Source organism: Carcharhinus amblyrhynchos, chromosome 8 (assembly GCF_965287045.1).
Source record: "Carcharhinus amblyrhynchos chromosome 8, sCarAmb.v2.hapA, whole genome shotgun sequence".
Taxonomy (NCBI): domain Eukaryota; kingdom Metazoa; phylum Chordata; class Chondrichthyes; order Carcharhiniformes; family Carcharhinidae; genus Carcharhinus; species Carcharhinus amblyrhynchos.
Window position 1 is genome coordinate 27,898,704 of NC_137331.1, and position 22,035 is coordinate 27,920,738.

At 42.2% G+C, this 22,035-nt stretch overlaps 1 protein-coding gene across 2 annotated transcripts; it reads left to right on the forward strand.

Moving 5' to 3' along the window:
• Positions 1-1,553: 1,553 nt before the first annotated feature.
• polr2k (RNA polymerase II, I and III subunit K) lies at positions 1,554-21,811 on the forward strand. Of its 2 annotated transcripts, none has more exons than XM_080193800.1 (4): positions 1,554-1,644; positions 14,758-14,844; positions 17,673-17,765; positions 21,581-21,811. In XM_080193800.1, the coding sequence occupies exons 2-4, from the start codon at positions 14,784-14,786 to the stop codon at positions 21,601-21,603; spliced, it is 177 nt and encodes a 58-aa protein (XP_080049926.1). In that variant the 5' UTR covers positions 1,554-1,644; positions 14,758-14,783; the 3' UTR covers positions 21,604-21,811. The 2 variants fall into 2 exon arrangements, with proteins under 2 accessions (XP_080049926.1, XP_080049927.1); XM_080193801.1 differs by lacking the exon at positions 1,554-1,644 and adding an exon at positions 1,673-1,692.
• The last annotated feature ends 224 nt before the right edge of the window (positions 21,812-22,035 follow it).

Genomic DNA, 22,035 nt, shown 5'->3' on the forward strand with positions numbered 1-22,035 from the left:
GCACATTAAGTTGCTTTGCTTCAGTTTTTAAAACCAGAGCTTTCTCTGAACTCATCTAAAAAGGAAGAGATGATCTTATTGAAACATGCAAAAGATCTTAGTAGACTTGATAGGGTGGTTACCAGAAGATGTTTTCTCTTGTGGTGGAGACAGTTTATGGGATCTTCCATTTATGATGGAAATTAAGAGAGTTTTATTTACCCAAGGGTCATTAGTCTGGAATTCTGATCCCTAAATAGTAGTGAATGCTGGGTAAAGAATTTGGTCAAGACTGCATGAAACATGTGCACCGGTGGGAGTGGGAAGAGAGAGAAAGGGGAGCATATCAAATTCCACCATGAGAACTGAGCATCCACAGTCTGCCCATGATCGTACCAAAATGGCAAAGCAAGCCTAAAAAGGGCCAACTTGCCTACTCCCATGTCCTCCTTCTGACACTGGCACTGTCAAATTTTGCTTGATGGTACTCATGTAAGGCAGCTTGAAATGCTTAACTAAATAAGGCAGCCCTATATGGATGCAAATTGCAGTTCCAATCCCCTTTTGTCCACATGACTCACTCATCTATCCATTCTAAACATTGACAGTTTTTGCCTCAGACATTAACTCTGGAAGCAAATTCCACAGCATCACAACCAAACAGAAAATCCTGAAAGGGGTTCAACAAGCAAATGAAAATACATTTAAAGTATGTTTCTTTGCACTACCACACTCCAACTATACAATATTCAGAACAAAGGAAACAAAAATTGCTCACTTTCAGTGAAGACCCAGAAAAGATTTAGAGTCAAGCTAAGAATCAAAATCCAAAGTGTGTTATTTCAGTCTTTACTAGTTATCCCCTCCCCCACTTCTTTGCAAAGAAGTAGAATATCATGCTCCAAATGCAGGTTTTCACCATGGTGACTGTCCCCCCCCCAGCCAGCCAGCTAGCTAAGAAGTACACACAGAAGTTAGAAACCACTGCACAGTACACACACTTTAGAAACCTTATCTAGCCCCTTTCCAGTAAAGCCATTAGTCAGTAACTCAGTCCTTCACCCTTGAGAAACGTGCTTCCTCTGAGAAACGTGCTTCCTCTCCTTTCCCCGGTTGCTCAAGTCCAATCCACCACCCGAATTGGCGATGGGAAGTCACTTTCCACCTAGTATTCAAACGAATTCAACAAGAGGCGAGAGAGAAAATTAGGAAGTAAGAGCTCTGTCTGCAGCTGGGGCATGACAGAGAAGGCGGTGGAAGGGAGGAGATGGGTAATTAGATTAACCACCATTTCAGCCACGGGAACACAGGGTACTTACACAACTGGCGCCGGAGGAACGGTCAGCAGCACCTTAAACACAGACCCTCCTGTCAAGCAGAGCCGACATTACTCTCTCTGTTCTGCCAGCTATCTGTGTGTCCCCACCATTGACTGTCTCTCGGCTCCCAGCCTGGCCGGCTGATACTGACTGAGCCGCTTCTCTCACGCTCCGCTGTTCGAATTTCGTATCCAAAATCCTGATTTGTCAGTCGGGACAGCCAATCAGCGGCCGTCTTACTGTGCCTGGCCGACCGGAACTTCCGCTGCGAGCTGGCACGAGCCTCGAGACTTGACTTCCAGAGGTTTCCAGGGAAGCTGGAGGGACGAGTGAGAGAGCGCAGCGGGTAAGCGGGCGATAATACCTCTCCCCCCCCCGCCGCTTCCAAACAAAAGTATGCTTTATTCGTAAGTCTGAGGGAATGTTATAGAATTGACATCGTACAAAAAGCAATAATATTCAGGTCCTTTATTGGGTGCCACATTGCTGCCTCACAGCGCCAGGGACCCGAGTTGGATTCCGGCCTCGGGTCACTGACTGTGCGGAGGCTGCATGTCTCTGGGTGGGTTTCCTTCGGGTGCCCTGGCTCGTTTCCCCCCCACCCCAACTCTGAAACACGTGCTGGTTAGGTGCATTGGCCATGCTAAATTCTCCCACAGTATACCTAAACAGGCGCCTAGTGTGGCCACTAGGGCATTTTCACAGTGACTTCATTGCAGTGTTAATGCAAGCCTACTTGCAACACAAATAAATAAACTTCATTATGTGCAACAAATAACATTCTCAGGTGGCTTCAGTACATCAGAGAAACGTTTTGGATGTTTTATGGTGGTCCTACAAATGTTGCAAAGTTATTTTGAAGGTTGGATCGAAAAATTTGCACACAAGGTCCTTTGGTACAACTGAGGTGCATGTTATATTTACAATGCATTCAGTGAGCCATTTGACCTCAAGAGGTTCTGCACCCTTTGGCTCACTTGTGGTTGAAAGGTCTTAGGAATAAATAATGCCAAATTAAACCCAATATAAACCATCAGCAGCCAGTGGCAAACCAATTAACAAACTCCTGAAGTCCAGCATGACTCTTCTTGGGAAGAACATGAGTAGTCAGGTTGGAGTTGAAACTAATCCTTGTTTTTTTCCTCTCTCTCTGCACAAGATGCTGCCAGATGTGACTTTTTCCTTCACTTTGATTTTATTTTAGATTTCTCCAGTGTTTGCAGTATTTTGCTTCTAATGAGCCCTCCTGGTTTTGAAACTTATTAATTATTAGGCTGAGGGTCTAGGGGGTTATGATGCATCTATACACTTGTGTTGGTCACTTGTTGGGGTGAGAGTGGATGAGACTGAAGTTTTCTTCAGCTGAGGTGGAGGGAAAAAGCTCCTGTCTATCAGGAGCCTTGTCACCTGCAATGAAATTGCTTACTTTTAGTTTTTGGGATACAGCTGTTCTTGTAAAGTATGGAGCAGATTGATCAATTGGTGGGGGTAGTTCTTGCTGTTTTGGACTCTTGCCTTCTTGGCCACAAATAGGCTTCCAATAAAATGCAGAAAATTCATGGCACAGAAGGAGGCTACTTTGTCCATGGTGCCTGGCTGGCAAAGAGCTATCCAGTCTGATCCCACTTTCTGGCACTTTGGCTCATCACCATACAGCTTATTATATCCCAGTGCATTTTTTTTTTAAGGCTTTCTGCCTTTCCTACCCTTTCAGGCTGAATCCTTCAGTTTCTTTATGAAAGAAGATGTTGCTCATCTAATCCTTTTTCCAGTTACTTAAAAGAAATTCCAGTAATTATTAATTTCTCGGCTTCCTATGAATCTCATCGAAGCCTCTTATGATTTTTACATCTCAGTTGTATCTCCTACACTTATTAATCTATCTATCTTGCTAAAATTGACCCATTCCTGTCAACATTCTTGAAAATCTCCACTGTACTCTTTCTAATGGTTTCCTGTAATGTGGTACCTGGAACTGTACAAAGTACTCTAACTGTAGCCGAACTAGTGTCCTATATACAATCAACACCATCTCTTGCTTTATTTTGTTTGCTCAGACAGAGAATGTACCTTGTATCCCTTTTTAATCATCTTGTCTATCTGTCCTGCTACCTTTAAAGACCTGTGAATATGCAAACCAAGTGGCTTCTGTTGCTCTACACTTTTCACTATCCTACTATCTATAATGTATTTTCTTGTCTTATTTGCCAGCTTTCTGCCTACTGACCAGCCCATTTTCCTAGTGTACAGCTTTCTTCAACACTGTGAACCACAGGATCATTTTTCATTATCTGCACATTGTACGTTTGCATCCAAATCATTGACATAAACCATGAAAAGATGGGACTGATACTGAGCCCTGAAGCAACTTCACTCAAAACAGCTTTCAATTTATAAAACCACCTGTTGACTAACCCAATTGGCTGCTGACCACATTTGGATCCAGTTTATGACTTTTGTTTGGATCCTATTAGTCCTTACTCTTTTAGCAGTCTGTCATAGAACATTACAGCGCAGAACAGGCCCTTCGGCCCTCGATGTTGCGCCGACCAATTAAGAAAAAAACAATGACCCTCTAACCTAAACCAATCCCTTTCCATCCATAAACCTATCGGACCTCTTAAACGCCCCCAAACTTGGCGCATCTACAACTGCAGCAGGCAGGGCATTCCATTCCCTCACCACCCTCTGGGTAAAGAACCTACCTCTGACATCCATCCTATAACTACCACCCCTTAATTTAAAGCTATGTCCCCTCGTGCTAGCTCTCTCCGTCCGAGGGAAAAGGCTATCACTGTCCACCCTATCTAAACCTCTAATCATCTTGTACGTTTCAATAAGGTCTCCTCTTAGCCGCCTTCTTTCTAACAAAAACAACCTCAAATCCCTCAGTCTCTGCTCATAGGATCTTCCCTCCGTACCAGGCAACATCCTGGTAAACCTCCTCTGCACCCTCTCCAATGCCTCCACATCCTTCCTATAATGTGGGGACCAGAAATGTACACAATATTCCAAGTGCAGCCGCACCAGAGTTTTGTACAGCTGCAACATGACGCTGCGACTCCTAAATTCAATCCCCCTACCAATAAACGCCAAGACACAGTATGCCTTCCTAACAACCTTATCGACTTGATTTCCAACTTTCAGAGATCTATGCACATGTACACCTAGATCCCTCTGTTCGTCAACACTATTCAGAGTCCTACCGTTAGCCCTATACTGTACACATCTGTTATTCCTGCCAAAGTGAATTACCTCACACTTTTCCGCATTAAACTCCATCTGCCACCTCTTGGCCCAGCTCTGCAACTTGTCCAAGTCTCTCTGTAAACTATGACACCCCTCTTCACTATCTACCACCCCTCCGACTTTGGTGTCATCAGCAAATTTACTAATCCATCCTTCTATACCCTCATCCTGATCATTTATAAAAATTACAAACAGCAGTGGCCCCAAAACAGATCCCTGAGGCACACCACTTGTAACCGAACTCCATGACGAATACTTTCCATCAACCACCACCCTCTGTCTTCTGTCAGCTAGCCAATTTCTGATCCAATTAACTAAATCACCCTCAATCCCATACATCTGCATTTTCTGCAGAAGCCTTCCATGGTGAACCTTATCAAACGCCTTACTAAAGTCTATATACCACGTCAACTGCCTTACCCCCATCCACCTCTTTGGTCACTTTTTCAAAAAACTCAATAAGGTTAGTAAGGTACGACCTACCCTTCACAAAACCGTGCTGACTATCTCCAATCAATTCGTTACTCTCTAAATAACTATAAATCCTATCCCTAATAATTTTTTCTAATACTTTGCCCACAACAGAAGTAAGACTCACCGGTCTATAATTCCCGGGGAAGTCTCTATTCCCCTTCTTAAACAACGGGACAACATTCGCTAACCTCCAGTCTTCTGGCACTATACCGGTGACTAACGACGACCTGAAGATCAGAGCCAGAGGCTCTGCAATCACCTCTCTTGCCTCCCAGAGAATCCTCGGGTAAATCCCGTCTGGCCCAGGGGATTTTCAAACCCTCAAGAATATCTAGCACATCCTCCTTATCTACTTCAATACTATCCAGTTTACAACCCTGTAACCCAGTGTTCTCCACAACTACATTTACGTCTCCCTGCGTGAATACCGAAGAGAAATATTTGTTCAGTGCTTCTCCAATCTCTTCCGGTTCCACACAACTTCCCACTGCTGTCTCTGACTGGCCCTAATCTTGCCCTAACTAATTTTCTATTCTTAACATATCTAAAGAAAGGATTAAGGAGAATCCTAAGGCTATCAGCCAAAGTCTTCTCGTGTCCTCTTTTAGCTGTTAACTCACTCTTTAACTCCCTCCTGGCTAATCTATAGCTTTCCAGTGCACTACCTGAGCCCTCAAGCCTCGTCCTGACATAAGCCTCCTTTTTCGTTTTAATCAGTGAATCAACTTTTTTAGTGCACCACAGTTCCCTTGCTCGACCATTTCCTCCTTGCCTGACAGGGACATACTTATCAAGGACTCGCGGTAGCTGCTCCTTGAATAAACTCCACATTTCGGATGTTCCCAGCCCCTGTAGTTTCCTAGTCCAACCTATGGTCCCTAATTCTCTCCTAATAGCCTCATAATTACCCTTCCCCCAGCTATAACTACTGCCCCTAGGTTCATGCCTATCCCTTTCCATCACTAAGGTGAACGTAACCGAATTGTGGTCAGTATCTCCAAAATGCTCACCAACTTCCAAGTCTAGCACCTGGTCTGGCTCATTTCCCAGCCCCAAATCCAATATAGCCTCACCTCTAGTTGGCCTATCTACATACTGTGTCAAAAAACCTTCCTGCACGCTTTGCGTAAAAACTGACCCCTCTAACGAGCTAGAGCTAGAGCTATAGCTATTCCAATCAATATTAGTAAAGTTAAAGTCTCCCATAACAATTACCCTATTACTTTCACTCCTGTCCAGGATCGTCCCTGCAATCCTTTCCTCTACCTCTCTAGAACTTTTAGGAGGTCTATAAAAGACTCCCAACAGGGTGACCTCTCCTCTCCTATTTCTAATCTCAGCCCATACTACCTCAACAGACAAGTCCTCATCAAACTTCTTTTCTGTCACTGTGATACAGTCCTTGACTAATAATGCTACTCCTCCCCCCCTCTACCTCCTTCTGTACTCCGACTGAAGCATTTGAACCCCGGAACCTGCAACAACCATTCCTGTCCCTGCTCTATCCATGTCTCTGAGATGGCCACAACATCAAAGTTCCAGGCACTGATCCACGCTGCAAGTTTATCCACCTTATTGCGAATACTCCTCGCATTAAAGTATACACATTTCAAACCATGCTCTACTCCACCCCCACGATGCCGTGCTTTACAGTCCTCATCTATGACTCCCTCAATTTCATCCCTGCTACTCAGGATCCCAACCCCCTCTGAATCAGTTTAAACCCCCCTGCATAGCCTTTGCAAATTTTCCCCCCAAGATATTGGTTCCCCTCTGATTCAGGTGTAGACCATCACTCTTGTAGAGGTCCCACCTACCCCAGAATGAGCCCCAATTGTTCAAGAACCTGAACCCCTCCCTCCTGCACCAACCCCTCAGCCACGAGTTCAAACTTTCCCTCTCTCTGTTCTTCTCTAAACTATCCCGTGGCACAGGCAAGAGTCCCGAGATAACCACTCTGTTTGATTTGGCCCTAAGTTTCCACCCCAACTCCATAAATTTCTGTTTAATATCCCTTTCCCTTATCCTCCCTATGTCATGTGTCCCCACATGAACTATGACTAGGGGCTGACTGCCCTCTCCCTTAAGAGTCTTGAACACCCGCTCTGAAACATCCCAGACCCCAGCCCCTGGGAGGCAACACACCAGCCCTGAGCCCCTTTCGTTACTGTTGACTCTCCTATCTGTCCCCCTAACTATGGAGTCCCCAATCACCAGGCCCAATCTTTTACTTCCCCTACCCACCTGAGCCTTCACAGCAGGCTCACCTCCAGAGCCCGGTTCCCTTTGGCTATCTCCAGTTGATTCTTCCTCAATTGTAGCCTCCAGGACAGAAAACTTATTTTGGAGGGGAACAGTCCTGGGGGATTGTCTCCCCGATTGCTTCTTACCCCTCTTCCTAGCAGTTACCCAAGACTCATTTTTAGGAGTGACTATCTCTTTGTAAATCCTGTCAATGTCCGCCTCAACCTCCCGAATTATCCGGAGTTCCTCCAATTCCAGCTCCTTAACACGCTCCTCTAGGAGCTGCAAGTGTACACACTTCCTGCAGGTAAAATCAGCAGGAACACTACTGGTGTCCCTTACCTCGTACATACCGCAGGAGGTGCAACTTACTGCCTGAACCGCCATCTCTGAAACAATTTCCAGGAGGGGAAAAAAAACTTCCCACGCACTTATTGTTAGGTTAGAGGAGGGGGGAGGGTGGGATACTCTACCTGTGTAGAGGATCGGGTATCCTCTCTGTACCAATTTATAAGGTCAGAGAGACAAAAAAAAACTACAACTACCAGTAAGCCTCCTAATGACGACTTCCAGTTTCTAGCTAATTTAAAAAAAGGTACAGAAAAAACCACCGCTGCTCGCAACTTTAACTAAAAAGAAAAGTTAAAAATTTACCTTAATCTCGACCACCACACTCTCCCAAATTGCTGCCTCTCTGTGCTGCTCCACAGGAACAATGAGAGCCATGTCAAAAGTTTTGTTGAAATCCATGTAAACAGCATCAGATATGTTGCTCCTATTGACCATTCTTGTTATTTCAAAATAATTGATTTGATTTTTCAGGGCAATCTACTGTTAGTTCCATTCATAACATAAGAAATAGGAGCAGGAGTAGGCCATCTAGCCCTTTGAGCCTGCCCCGCCATTCAATAAGATTATGGCTGATCCGTCGTGGCTCAGTTCCACATTCCTGCCCTCTCCCCATAACGCTTAATCCCCTTGCCTATCAAAAACCTATCAACCCGCGTCTTAAAAATATTGAGCAAGGCAGCCTCCACCACTTCAACGGGCAAAGAATTCCAGAGATTCATCACCCTTTGAGTGAAGAAGTTCCTCCTCAACTCCCTTCTAAACCACTCCCCCTTTACCCTGAGGCTGTGCCCTCTAGTCCTACTGTCCTTTCTGCCCGGGAAGAGCCTCTCCACCTCTATCCTATCCATCCCATTCAACATCTTATACGTCTCAATGAGATCTCCCCTCATTCTTCTAAACTCTAACGAGTACAAGCCTAGTTTATTCAGCCTCTCCTCATAGTTCAACCCCCTCAACTCTGGAATCAGCCTAGTAAACCTCCTCTGCACTCCCTCCAAGGCCAAAATATCCTTGCGTAAGTGCGGCGACCAAAACTGCGCACAGTACTCCAGCTGCGGCCTCACCAGTGCCCTATACAGCTGCAGCAAGACCTCCCTACTTTTATATTCAATCCCCCTCGCTATGAAGGCCAGCACCCCATTCGCCTTCCTGACCACCTGCTGCACCTGCAGGCTGGGTTTTTGCGACTCATGTACAAGGACCCCGAGGTCCCTCTGCACCGTCGCACGCTGCAGTTTTTCGCCACGTAAGTAATAGTCCTTCCTACCATTATTCCTACCAAAGTGGACAACCTCACATTTGCCAACATTAAATTCCATTTGCCATTTCCTGGCCCATTTGCCCAGCCTATCTAGATCCTTCTGCAGACTCTCCACACCCTCCGCACAATTTGCCGTTCCACCAATCTTGGTGTCATCAGCAAATTTCAACACCATTCACTCGGTTCCCTCCTCCAGATCATCTATATAAATGGTGAATAGCTGAGGCCCCAGCACTGACCCCTGGGGCACTCCACTAGTCACCAACCGCCAATCCGAATAGCACCCATTGACCCCCACTCTCTGCCTCCTATTTGACAGCCAATCCTCTATCCACGCTAACACCCTACCCCCAACTCCATGCCCCCTGACCTTCTGCAATAATCTCTTGTGAGGTACCTTGTCAAACGCCTTCTGTAAATCAAGAAAGACCACATCCACCGGCTCGCCTCTATCCACCGCCCTAGACACATCCTCATAGAACTCCAACAAATTTGTCAGACATGACTTCCCTTTAATGAAACCGTGCTGCGTCTGCTCTACCAAACAATTCTCCTCAAGATGCCTCGCTATTTTCTCCTTGATGACGGATTCTAACATTTTTCCTACAACAGACGTTAAACTAACCGGCCTATAATTCCCTGCCTTTTGCCTGCCACCCTTCTTAAACAATGGCGTGACATTAGCCGTTTTCCAATCTTCCGGCACTTGCCCAGAATCCAGCGACGTTTGGAAAATAATTCCAAGTGTTCTTGATTAATTTGTCTTTCTAAATGATGATTCATATGATGTTTCAATTTTTTCCAATAATTTGTTAGGCTTGAATAGCTAAGAACTCGGAACATATCTCCTTCCACTTTTATACAGCGCAGCAATATTAGCCGTCTTTAGGTTCCATGCTTGCCAGCAGAGAGGTTTGGAAAATGACAATCATTGGTATTTGCCAAACTGCTATTTCTTCCCTTGCTACTCTTAGCAGTCTGGGATACATTTCATTCTGGGCAAGACCTGCCAATTTATCCAATTTCAAAGTTGTGTTTTTTTTGTATTAGAAGAATTAGAATATCTGAGTTTTCCTTGATTTTACATGCCAATATTTTCTCATGCCATACCTTGCTTTCCAAATTTCCTTTTTAATTTCATCCCTTACTATATTCCACTGGGGCTTTCTGCAATATTGTGCTTTGTTGTCTGATATCAGTTTCTCTTTTTCTTGCCTTATCATACTCCATATGTTTCTTGATGTCCATGGGTTACATATAGATTTGAGTTGCACTCTTTTTCTTTCTCAGTTTGTTCTGAACTCTTTTGCCCTCCTCCTTGACTGCTTCTCACTACTTTTGACACATAACTTACCTTCAAGGAGCTAAATCTAATCACATTTGTCAAATCACATCTCAGTTTAGTAAAACTGGCCTACTTCAATTTAAAATGTTTACTCTTTGTCAATCTTGATCTTTATTTCATGGCGGCACCAAATCTAATTGAATTGTGATCATTGCCACCAAGATGCTATCCCACTGATAGCTTTTCCAGCTGCCCAGCTTAATTTCCAAAAACTAAGTCAATAATTGTTCCTTGCTGGGTTTGCTATGTGGTGGCTGAAAAGTTCTGAATGCATTTTATGAAATCTGCACATTAGAACCAGCCCACATCATTTCCTGGATTTCTCTGTGGAATTGCACATGCTAAGGGTCCAAAAATGAGCCCAATATCCACAGGCCAGTCATTTAACTTTGGTGGTGAAGCTTCCAGAAATAATAATTTGGGACAAATTATAACAATGATTTGTTATGGGCAAATCATATTTAACTGACTTGCTGGTGTTTTTGATGAAGCAAGAGAGAAAATTGGTGTGTGTAATGTTGTTGATTTAGCGCACATGTACGTTTGGTAAGGTGCTATGCAACAGATTGTGAATAAAGTTATAGCTCATGGATTAAAAAGAACAGTAGCAACATGGATCCAAATTTGGCTGAGTGACAGGAAACAGAATAGTGGTTAATGGATATTTTTCAGACTGGAGGACATTTTGCATTGGAGTTCCTCAGGAGTTGGTGTTGGGGCGCTTGCTATTCCCGACGTTTATCAATGACCTAGTCCGTGAGCACAGTTTCAATTGTAGACAAATAGAAAAGTTAGAAGCATTAAGTGTCAGAGGGATGATGTAGAACTTCAAAAAGACAGGTCTGTATGGGTGGGCAAGTGGTAGATGAAATTTGAAGCAGAGAAATCTGAAGAGATTGATTTTGGTATGAAGAACGCAGATAGGCAATATAAAATAAAGGGTACATTTCTCCAAGGGGGTTGCAAAAGCAAAGTGACACGAATGTATACGTGCATAAATCATTTAAAGTGACAAGATAGGTTGAAAGTGCGGTTGATAAAGCATCTGAGATTTTATTAATAGGAGCATAGATTGCAAAAGCAAGGAAGTTAAATAAACTTGTACACTAATCGGAGTATTATGTTTTGGAAACCATACTGAAAGATGTGAATGCATTAGAGAGAATGCAGAAAATATTGATGAAAGTGGTTCCAGGGATGAGGAACACCAGTTATGTAGTGTTAGCGCAAGTGGGCGAAACGACCACTACAGACTCAGGGTGAAGTTCAGTAACGGCACAGCTTTATTTTCGTTACATCGACGGAGAAGCACAGTCAGGACATACAATCGGACTGTCCCAAAAGCGCTCTGCCCGTCCTTCACAGCAGGCTATAGTTATACCTGAACTTCGGTGCAGCATGCGATTCAAATGCTAATACTTTATTTACGGTATTCGACCTTAGCCATCCTGTCTCGATGTTTCCAAGTGCTGAGGAAATTGTTTTAGGTGTGTGTTAATTGCTTTGTCTGATTGGTTATTTAATAGTCTAGAATCTCTGGAGTTTGAACCATAGGTGTGTCATTGGTCTCAAAAGAGGTTTTGAGGGGCCAGGAATGTTTCCTTAACTATGCTAATTTTAGGTGTCTCCATGGGTTGTTTGACTGCTTTAAAAGTGCTGATTTTGATGGGGTGGAGATTTAGTTCCTGTAGGTGCCATCCTGTCCAGCTTCCCTTACGTGCTAGCCCTCATTTGCATTCTAAAAGCATGCTCTTGCCTATTGATCGGTGTCTGTTACTTTGTGATTTTTAGTGGAGAGGCTCTGAGTGTAACTTCAGTCTGCTTCCATTTTGTGTGCCCAATTTCATAAAATTTGTTGTCCAAGAACAGTTGGTAGAGAAGTTAGGACTGTCTGCCCTGGGGAAGAGAATATTGAGTGGAGGTTTGATAGAGGTGTTCCAAATTGTGAAGGTTTTTGGATAGGGTGGATTGAGAAAATCTATTCCCCTTGGTGGAAGGACAGAGAGCAAGAGGACACAGATTTAAGGTAATTGGCAAAATAAACAATGACAACTTTTCCACACAGTGGGTAGTTGGGATCAGGAATGTCCTGCCTGAGTGTGATGGAGGCAGGTTCAATCAAGGCATTAAAGAGAGAATTGGAATATTATCTGAAAAGAAAGAATGCAGTGCTACGGGGAGTGAGACTGGGTAAACTACTACTTCCGAGAGACAGCAGGATGAATGGCCTCCAATCCTGTAAATGCTTCTATACTATTTGATTCAAATGCTTTTTCTGATAAGTTCCACATTCTCACCGTTCATTTGATTTGATTTATTATTGTCACATGTATTAGTGAAAAGTATTGTTTCTTGCGTGCTTATACAGACAAAGCATACCATTCATACAGAAGGAAAGAAGAGAGTGCAGAATGTAGTGTTTTAGTTATAGTTAGGGTGTAGAGAAAGATAAACTTAATGCAGGGTAGGGCCATTCAAAAGTCTGGTGGTAGCTGGGAAGATGCTGCTCTTGAGTCCATTGGTGCATGACCTCAGACTTTTATATCTTTTTCCCAACAAAAGAAGGTGGAAGAGAGAATGTTCAGAGTGCATGGGGTCCTTAATTATGCTGGCTACTTTGCCGAGGCAGCGGGAAGTGTAGACAGAGTCAGTGGATGGGAGGCTGGTTTGTGTGTTGGATTGGGCTACATTCAGAACCTTTTGTAGTTTATTGGACTAAGGCAGAGCAGGAGCCATACCGAGCTATGATACAACCAGAAAGAATGCTTTCTGTGGTGCATCTGTAAAAGTTGGTGACAGTTGTAGGCTGAATGCCAAATTAATCTTCTGAGAAAGTAGAGGCGTTGGTGGGCTTTTTTAACTATAATGTCAGCATGGGAGGACCAGGACAGATTGGTGATCTGGACATCTAAAAACTTGAAGCTCTTAACCATTTCTACTTCGTCATTGAGTAAAGAAGACTATTCTGAATTCATTATTGGATTTCTTGTTGGCTATCTTGTGTTGATGGCCTCTCGTTAGAGGAAATGTTCTTTTTGTACCCACTCAATCAAAACCTTTCAACCTGTGCCATCCTTTTGGGGCAGAACAGTGGTACAGTGGTTAGCACTGTTGTCTCACAGCATCAGGGACCTGGATTAAATTCCAGCCACAGGTGACTGTGTGGAGTTTGCATGTTCTCGCTTTGTCTGCATGATTACCTCCAGGTTTTCTGATTTCTTCCCACAGTCCACAGATGTGCGAGTTAGGTTGGCATGCTAAATTGCCCCATAGTGTCAGGGGGATTAGCAGGATAAATACATCGGTTTGCAGGGATGGAGCCTGGGTGGAGTTGTGGTCAATGCAGACTTGATGGGCCAAATAGCCTCCCTCTGCATTTTAGGCATTCTATGAAACTTTTAAATCCTTTTATTGGGTCACCCCTCAGCCTTTTTCAAGAGAAAAAGGGACCTAGCCTGTCAACCCGTTCCTGATGCGCAATTCTGATATCATCTTTGTAAGTCTTCTCTGCTTCCTCTCCAGAGTCTCTATATCCTTTTTATAATGTGCCAACCAGAACTGCACACAGTACTCTGTTTTCTAACCAAGACTCAATACAGATTTGGCATACCTTCTTTGATTTTCAATTCTATCCCTCTAGAAATAAAGCATGGTGTTCAGTTTATAGCCTTGCAAATCCGTGGCCCAACTTGACCTATTGATTGATCTATTTGTAGTCCAAGATATCTTTGTTGCTGTACCCCATTTAGATGTGCCCCTTCCAAGTGAGAAGTGACTTTTTTATTCTTCCTACAAAAATGCACTACCACATTGGGAAAATAATTGGCAAATGAAATTCAATCTGCAAGATTTTCTTTCTTTCCTGGTAATTATGTTTTGGATTTCGAAGTGCAAATTAATAATTGAATTGTGAACAGCAGTTATCCCATTGCAGATCCTTTGTGGAACACCACTTCCTTTGTTCTGCCGCTCTGAGAAAATACCTTTTCTTATCACACTGCTTTCTGTCTTGAAGTCAGCTAGCAATTCATTCTCCCTCTTCCATCTCGACTCCACATTCCCTGACCTTGTTCATCAGTGCATGATGGGGCATACTGCTGCCACCCTGTGCTGGTGGTGGAGGGAGTGAATATTTAAGATGATGGATTTGGTGCCAGTCAGGTTGCAGTGTCCTAAATGGTGTTGATTCTTGAGTGATGGAGCTGCACTCATGCAGACTTATGGATATCTGCAGTTGTCCATGGCGAGCACAAAGCACCTATTGAAATTTGTCAATAGGCTTTAAGCTTTTGTCATGACCCTGTCTTGGAAAATTAAATTGGATGTTAGGTTTACTAACCATAGTTTGTATGTTTGAATTTAATGTGTTTACTGATAAACTTCAAATTTGACATTATTACAACTGGTTAGTTCAAAATATGAGATGTAACTGTCAGTATATTTTTAAAAAAAGCCTGAGGAGAAACTGTCTTAACTAATGAAGTGTAAAGCCTCTGGACTATATAATTATAGTCATTTGGTTAATTGTCTTTCAGTTTAACCACCTGAGCACCTGATAGAAATGGATGCCCAGAAGGACTTGCAGCCTCCTAAGCAACAACCCATGGTCTATATTTGTGGAGGTAATAATCACAACCTGAACTACAATTTTGAATAACAAAACAGATTGTTGTGTTACTTCTTGAATTTTAGGTGATCCAATTAGTGGTATTTTCTTCGGTTACTTCCTTCACCACTGGAGCTGTTATGAAATCCAGAAGCTTTGAGTTGAAGGATCGCCATATATGCCATGTGAAACTCCCAAAGTAATGCCCATTTAATATTTGTATTTCATCCTTAGTGCTGAGTTGATTCTTTTTATCTTCATAAGCTATCTGATTACAAAGGCGAGTCCTTGCATTTCTCCAAGACATCCAATTTGCTTTTGTCTGCATGATGCAGAAAATGTTGGTGTGTGTGTGTGCCGTATTCAACACTATTTAGGTGCCTCTCAAGGATCCGTCTCATTGTCAGACATTAATGGAAGCATGCAAAGCTCTGCTCGTAAAACGTCAGATTGTTTTGTGTGTGTTGTTCCAGTTGCAGGTTTGTGTCCTTGCCTTGCTGTTTTTCCATTACTTAATATAGTCTGTCCTCTCTGAATCTTCCAAGTTAGTTAAAATAAACCGTGCATTCATCTGGAGTGGCAGGATACAGGCTTGCACTTCTGAATTGACGGTCTTAACTAATAGCAGTGGACAGGGGTGTAGAATGCACTGCCTGCTGTGATAGTGGAGTCGGACATTTTAGGAACTTTCAAGCAGTTATTAGATAGGCATATGGGACACACCAAAATGATAGGGAGTGGGATAGCTTGATCTTGGATTCGGACATAGCTTGGCACAACATCGAGGGCCAAAGGGCCTGTACTGTGCTGTACTGTTCTATGTTCTAAAAACAGAAAATGCTGGAAAACCTCAGCAGATCTGACAGCATCTATGGGGAGAGAATAGAGTGAATGACAAAGGTTGTCTCAACTCGAAACAGAGCTAAGAGAAAAGAGAGGTGACCTCTTAGCTGACAAAGGGTCATCTAGCCTCGGAACGTTGGTTTTATTTTCTCCCCACACGTCAGACTTGCTGAGATTTTCCAGCATTTTCTGTTTTTGTTTCAGATTCTAGCATCTGCAGTATTTTGCTTTTATCTTAATGTACAGATAATGTTGTGTTTCCCTTTTTGGTGTGGTGATAGAGGAAGAAACAATGAGTTATCAGATTGGTTTGATGTATCTTTTAGTGACTAGCTTAAGAACAGCTTAAACAGTAACTGGAGACTAGGTGGTTGTAGTTGAGTGCCTGTACAGAGAAAAGAAGTGAATGTGCATTGTGGTTCCTGCAATAGGTAAGATTAGGTGGAGGGGGAGAAAGCCTGAAGCTTCAGTGAAAATATCCTGTAGTGTAACTTGACATGGTATTTGTTTTGTAGCATTGTTGCTAACGATTGCCCTGATTTAATAATGGAGTAGGACTGCTGCAGTTGAAAGCATTGGGATTCAACTGAACAACACCTATTTCTGATTGGTTTGCACACCCTTCTCCATCCATTGGGGTAGGCCTGGTGATAGGAACTGTGGAATGTTTCCAGTGCTTTGGAAGAATACACATTGGGTGCCTAGGATATTAAAAATTACTTTATAGCATAACATGGGATAGCTAGCACAGTAAATAATTGTTTTCCAAACATTTAATTTTGACATCAATAGGGAAAAATTGGAAATGGTTTGAATAATTTTAAGTTTTCTAGTTCTTTTGGTGTTACTTTGGAGGAAGTTTAATGCAATCCGAGTTATTAGTCCAGCCACAACACCCATAATATATCTAATTATAAAAATGTGAAATTGGTTTTCCCGTAGCTAAAATGTATTTTTCTTAGTAGAATTTGTGTCCTGGATGGACAAGAGTATCAAGAAAAATATCCTGTACCATGTTGTATTTGTTGCACATGATCTAAATTATAAGAACTTACCTTGAATATGCCAACTTCAATAATAGTGGCCGTTTTGTGAGGTAAATGAATTGTTATAGAACATAGAACAGTACAGGCCCTTCAGCCCTTGATGTTGTGTCGTGCTTTGTCCGAAACCAAGATCAAGCTATCCCACTCCCTCTCGTTCTGGTCTGTTCCATGTGCCTATCCAGTAACCGCTTGAAAGTTCCTAAAGTGTCCAACTCCACTATCTCAACAGGCTGTGCATTCCACACCCCAACCACTCTGAGTAAAGAACCTACCTTGGACATCCCTCCTATATCTTCCACCATGAACCTTATAGTTATCTTCTCATTTGATTAGTAATGGTGGCCCTTTTGATTTATTTGGTACGTTGTCTATAATCAGAACTTGCTTTTTAAAGGCCACATTTGCTGTTAGATCCAAATACCAATTTCTAATGGGAGCTTCATTGCTATGTATTGGAGTGCTAAGTTGCCTTGCTTAATTAAAGGTAAAGTCACCATAATCCCAGAAGGTGCTCTGGTGGTGATTTTAACCTGAGGATCACCACACCTCACGGGAGGGGAAAGGTTGAGAACGCGGGCCTTCATGAATAACCTAAGCTGGTATGAGAATTGAACTTGCACTGTTGGCATTGCTGTATACAACAAATTGGCAGTACAGCCACCTGAGCTAACCAACTCTGATTGTCTTGCTTAATGCTGAATATTTAATTGGCACCAATAGCAGTGAGTGGGTTTGTCAGTATAAAGTGGTAACAGGACTCTCTGCCAAATGTCTGACTCATTCCTCCAGCTGGTATAACATTCATTCATCAAGCTAATCTGTTTCTGCATGTAGACAGGGAAGTACATGAGCAACATTTAACATTCACTCATCCTTCTTAAAAAATAAAATGAATAAGGCACCAATATAATTGAGGTTGAATTTGAATACTGAGCCATTTATTTACTTATTACAGAATGTCATACTGAAAACGAAATTAAAGCCAGAGATCCTATCCGATGCCGAGAATGTGGTTACAGAATAATGTACAAGAAGAGAACAAAAAGATGTATCCTTAAACATTGTAGCAGATAACTATTTAATGTCTTATTATTTTGCTGCTTTTGGAAAATATATGGCGTGCGTGTAGAGATCAAAGTGATCCCATCTATCAGTGGAATCCTTTCCCTTGTGCAGATAGTTTTATTAAGGATACCAGAGTTTAGTCTTTGCTGAATTCAGAGTGTACTAATGCTATTGAAACAGTTGCCTGTCTTTAAGTTATTTATTTCATGGATAAATTGTGTTACCCACAGAAAAGCCTAAATTTCTGAACTAATGTGAAAGAAGTGGGACACCAAGGTTGAAGTAAAAGAATTGGGTTGGCTGCAAAGAGGGAGAGACTGAAGATTTTTTTCTCACAGTGATAATGCTTCACCTTTACTTTATAAGGTCTTTCAAACCTGTTCCAGAAATTAAGGCAAATAATCCAGGATGATACTTTATTGTTGGACTGGGGCAATACTGTATTATCTGTGATGACAATCTTTAGATGAGACATTGAAACTTTAATGTCCACTCAAGAAATTTAATGGCATTATTCAAAAATGAGAAGAGGAATTCTCCAATGTCCTGGCCAATGTTTAACCAACACCACTAAAATAAATTGTCGGGTTGTTTATCTCCATACCATTGGATGGGTACTTGTGTGCACATAGGGACCAAAACAGGAAGTTGCTCCAAATAGGGTGACAGTGATGTTACAGAAGGAGAAACAAAACCCAGAAGAATGGGACATGAAAGAGTAGATATTGATAAATGGGTATCATGAATATAGAGCGTGAAATAAAGGTGATGGTGGAGAATGGTCAGGCAGAAGAGTAGTGATGTGTGGTTGATTGGCATCTAAAACAAAACGGAAGCAAGGTAATTATAAAACTAATTGGGGACAAATGTGGTATGGACTAGAGGAAAGGAAATTACAAGGTTTTGGTGAGAGATTTGGAAGTAGTCTTTCTCAACAGTATAAGGCAAGGATGATGGGAATAGATTTGATTTGATTTATTATTGTCACGTGTATTGGTATAGTGAAAAATATTGTTTCTTGTGCGCTATACAAAGCATACCATTCGTAGGGTATATCGGAGAGAAGGAAAGGAGAGGGTACAGAATATAGTGTTAACAGTCATAGCTAGAGTGTAGAGAAAGATCAACTTAATATAAGCCAGGTCCATTCAAAAGTCTGTTTGCAGCAGGAAAGAAGCTGTTCTGGAGTTGGCTGGTACGTGATATCAGACTTTTGCATCTTTTTCCCAGCAGAAGAAAATGGAAGAGAGTGGGGTGCGTAGGGTCCATGATTATGCTGGCTGCTTTTCCAAGGCAGCAGGAAGTGTAGACGGAGACAATGAATGTGAGGCTGGTTTGTGTGATGGATTGGTCAATATTCACAACCCTTTGTAGTTCCTTTGAGCTATATCAAGCTGTGATACACCCAGAAAGGATGCTTTCTAAGGTGCATCTGTAAAAAGTTGAGAGAGTCATAGCGGACGTGCTGAATTTCCTCAGCCTCCTGAGAAAGTAGAGGGTCTACTAGGCTTTCTTAACTAGCATTGGTGTAGAGGGACCAGGAAAAGTTGTTGGCGATCTGGACACCTAGAAAATCGAAGTTCTCGACCATTTCTACTTCATCCCCATTAATGTAGACAGAGGCGTGTCCGCCACTACACTTCCTGAAGTTGATGACTATCTCCTTCGTTTTACTGACATTGAGGGAGAGATTAATGTAGCCACACCATTTAATCAGATTCTCTGTCTTTCCTGTACTCCATCTCATCATTGTTTGAGATCCAATTCACTACAGTAGTGTCATTAGCAAACTTGAATATCAAGTTGGAGTGGAACTTGGCCACACATTCGTAAGTGTCCAAGGAGTATAGTAAGGGGCAAAGGACACAGCCTTGTGGGGCACCAGTGTAGGGAATAATGATGAAGGAGGTGTTGTCACCTAGCCTTATGTTGCAGTCTAATTGTTAGGAAGTCTAGGATCCAGTCACAGAGGAAGAAGCCGAGCCCTAGGCCACAGAGTTTGGAGGTGAGTTTTATCTGAATAATAGTGTTGGAGGTTGAGCTGTGGTCAATGAATAGGAAGCTGGCATAAGTGTCTTTGTTATCCAGATGTTCTGGGGTTGAGTGTAGGACCAGGAGATGATGTCTGTTGCAGCAATAATAGGCAAATTGTAGTGGATCCAGGCAATCTGCGAGGCTGGAGTTGTTCTGTGCCGTGGCTAACTTTTTGAAGCACTTCATAATGATGAATGTCAGAACCATTGGTAATAGTTGTTAAGACATGTTGTCTGACTTTTCTTTGATCCAGGGATGATGGTTGTCGTTTTGAAGCTGGTAGGAACCTCAGATTAGTGTAAGGAGAGGTTAAAGAAGTTTGTAAATACCCCAGCCAACTGGTCCACACAAGATCTGAGTACTTGTCCAGGTATCCCACCCAGGCCATTCGCTTTCCAAGGGTTGACTTTCATGAAAGCTGATCTGATGTCTGTGATGTTGACCTCCATTACTGGTTTGGTCCAAGTTTTCAGGGCATAAAGCTTCCTCTCACTGACCACCTCCTGAAAAAGAGGCAAGAAGAGATGGAGAAATGATCAAAGATACTTCTTGTCAAGCTGCTAAAGTAATAGAGTCACTCTATTTTGGAGAAGAAATATTGACAGTGTTCATCTTTGCTACCCTCTCACTCACAATTTTTCTGTTGCTTGCTGATTAGAATGTTAATGGGAGCTACATTGAGGAACTTGTATGGTGGAAGAAAATTTAAAATACAATATCTGAAACTAGTTTGGGTGAGCTTGAAAATCTCTTGATTGAAAATTATTTAAAAATGCCAAACATGCATACACTTTTTTTTAGCTGTCAAGAGTCAGTGAGTTATCTCTACATTAAAACAAATTGTTTTTTCCAATTTAACTATAATTTGACTGGGAGCTTGGTACAGCAGATGGTGTTAACTGGGATACTGAATAGAAAGAAGTCTCACAACACCAGGTTAAAGTCCAACAGGTTTATTTGGTAGCACAAGCTGCAAGCTTTCAGAGCACTGTTCCTTGATCAGGTGAGTGGGAGTTCTGTTTACAAACGGGGCATATGAAGACACAGACTCAATTTACAAAACAATGGTTGAAATGCAAGTCTTTACAGGTAATCAAGTCTTAAAGGTATAGACAATGTGAATGGAGAGAGGGTTAAGCACAGGTTAAAGAGATGTGTATTGTCTCCAACCAGGATAGTTAGTGAGATTTTGCAAGCCCAGGCAAGTCGTGGGGGCTACAGATAGTGTAACATGAACCCAACACAACTCAGAATTGCTGAGCAGAAACTGATAGCTAAGTTCCATGCTCAACCGGGATCTTGGGTTCATGTCATACTATCTGTAACCCCCATCACTTGCCTGGGCTTGCAAAATCTCTCTAACTTCTGTCTGGAGACAATACACACCTCTTTAACCTGTGCTTAACCCTCCCTCCACTCAGATTGTCTGTACCTTTAAGATTTGATTACCTGTAAAGACTCCAATCATTATTTTGTAAATTGAGTTTGTGCCTTTATATGCTCTGTGAACAGAACTCCCATTCAGCTGATGAAGGAGCAGCGCTCTGAAAGCTTGTGGCTTGTGCTGCCAAATAAACCTGTTAGACTTTAACCAGGTGTTGTGAGACTTCTTACTGAGCTTATCCCAGTACAATATCGGCATCTCCACATCATACTGAATAGATCCAGGGTTGCTCATGATGTTCTGTAAAAGTTTAACACTTAGATCCCAAATAGCTGTAGTTTCACAATTTACTTTTTTTTCCTTAACCTGAACCTTAACAGTGGTTGTTTTCGATGCCCGATGAAATCCAGAGTTTTTCTTCAACTTGCACTGACAAGAATTGCTAATGTTTACCATCCAGCCTTGTTACACTTGTAAATTTCATCAGGCAGAAAGAAAGGCTTTGATATTTTTATGTTAATGTAAAATACTGCTTGTATCCTTCAAAAGCTAGAATATTTGAAAGACTGATTTTGTTTTATTTGATGAAAATAAATGTTTCATGTAGTTGATATTTTCCCAGCTTGTTGGTCAATCAGTTAATTGCTTTTCCTTTCATTTGATTATCTGCAATTTAAAAATATTAAGGCATTTCACTCGTACATTAAAGATCAACTGTGCAGTAAAGGAAATAACAATTTTATATCAACACTGTGGTGTTAGTGTTTGAAAAATCTTTCGTTGCCGGTAAGATGTGTCATCTTCCAAGAATTACATTGTTGTTCAAGACAGAATT

Bases quoted from the DNA above. Each gene is read 5' to 3' on its own strand.
- polr2k (XM_080193800.1), top strand. From the start codon at position 14,784: ATGGATGCCCAGAAGGACTTGCAGCCTCCTAAGCAACAACCCATGGTC. The intron at 14,845-17,672 runs GTAATAATCACA...TACTTATTACAG, and splicing joins CATGGTCTATATTTGTGGAG to AATGTCATACTGAAAACGAA. The intron at 17,766-21,580 runs GTATCCTTAAAC...GAACCTTAACAG, and splicing joins CAAGAAGAGAACAAAAAGAT to TGGTTGTTTTCGATGCCCGA.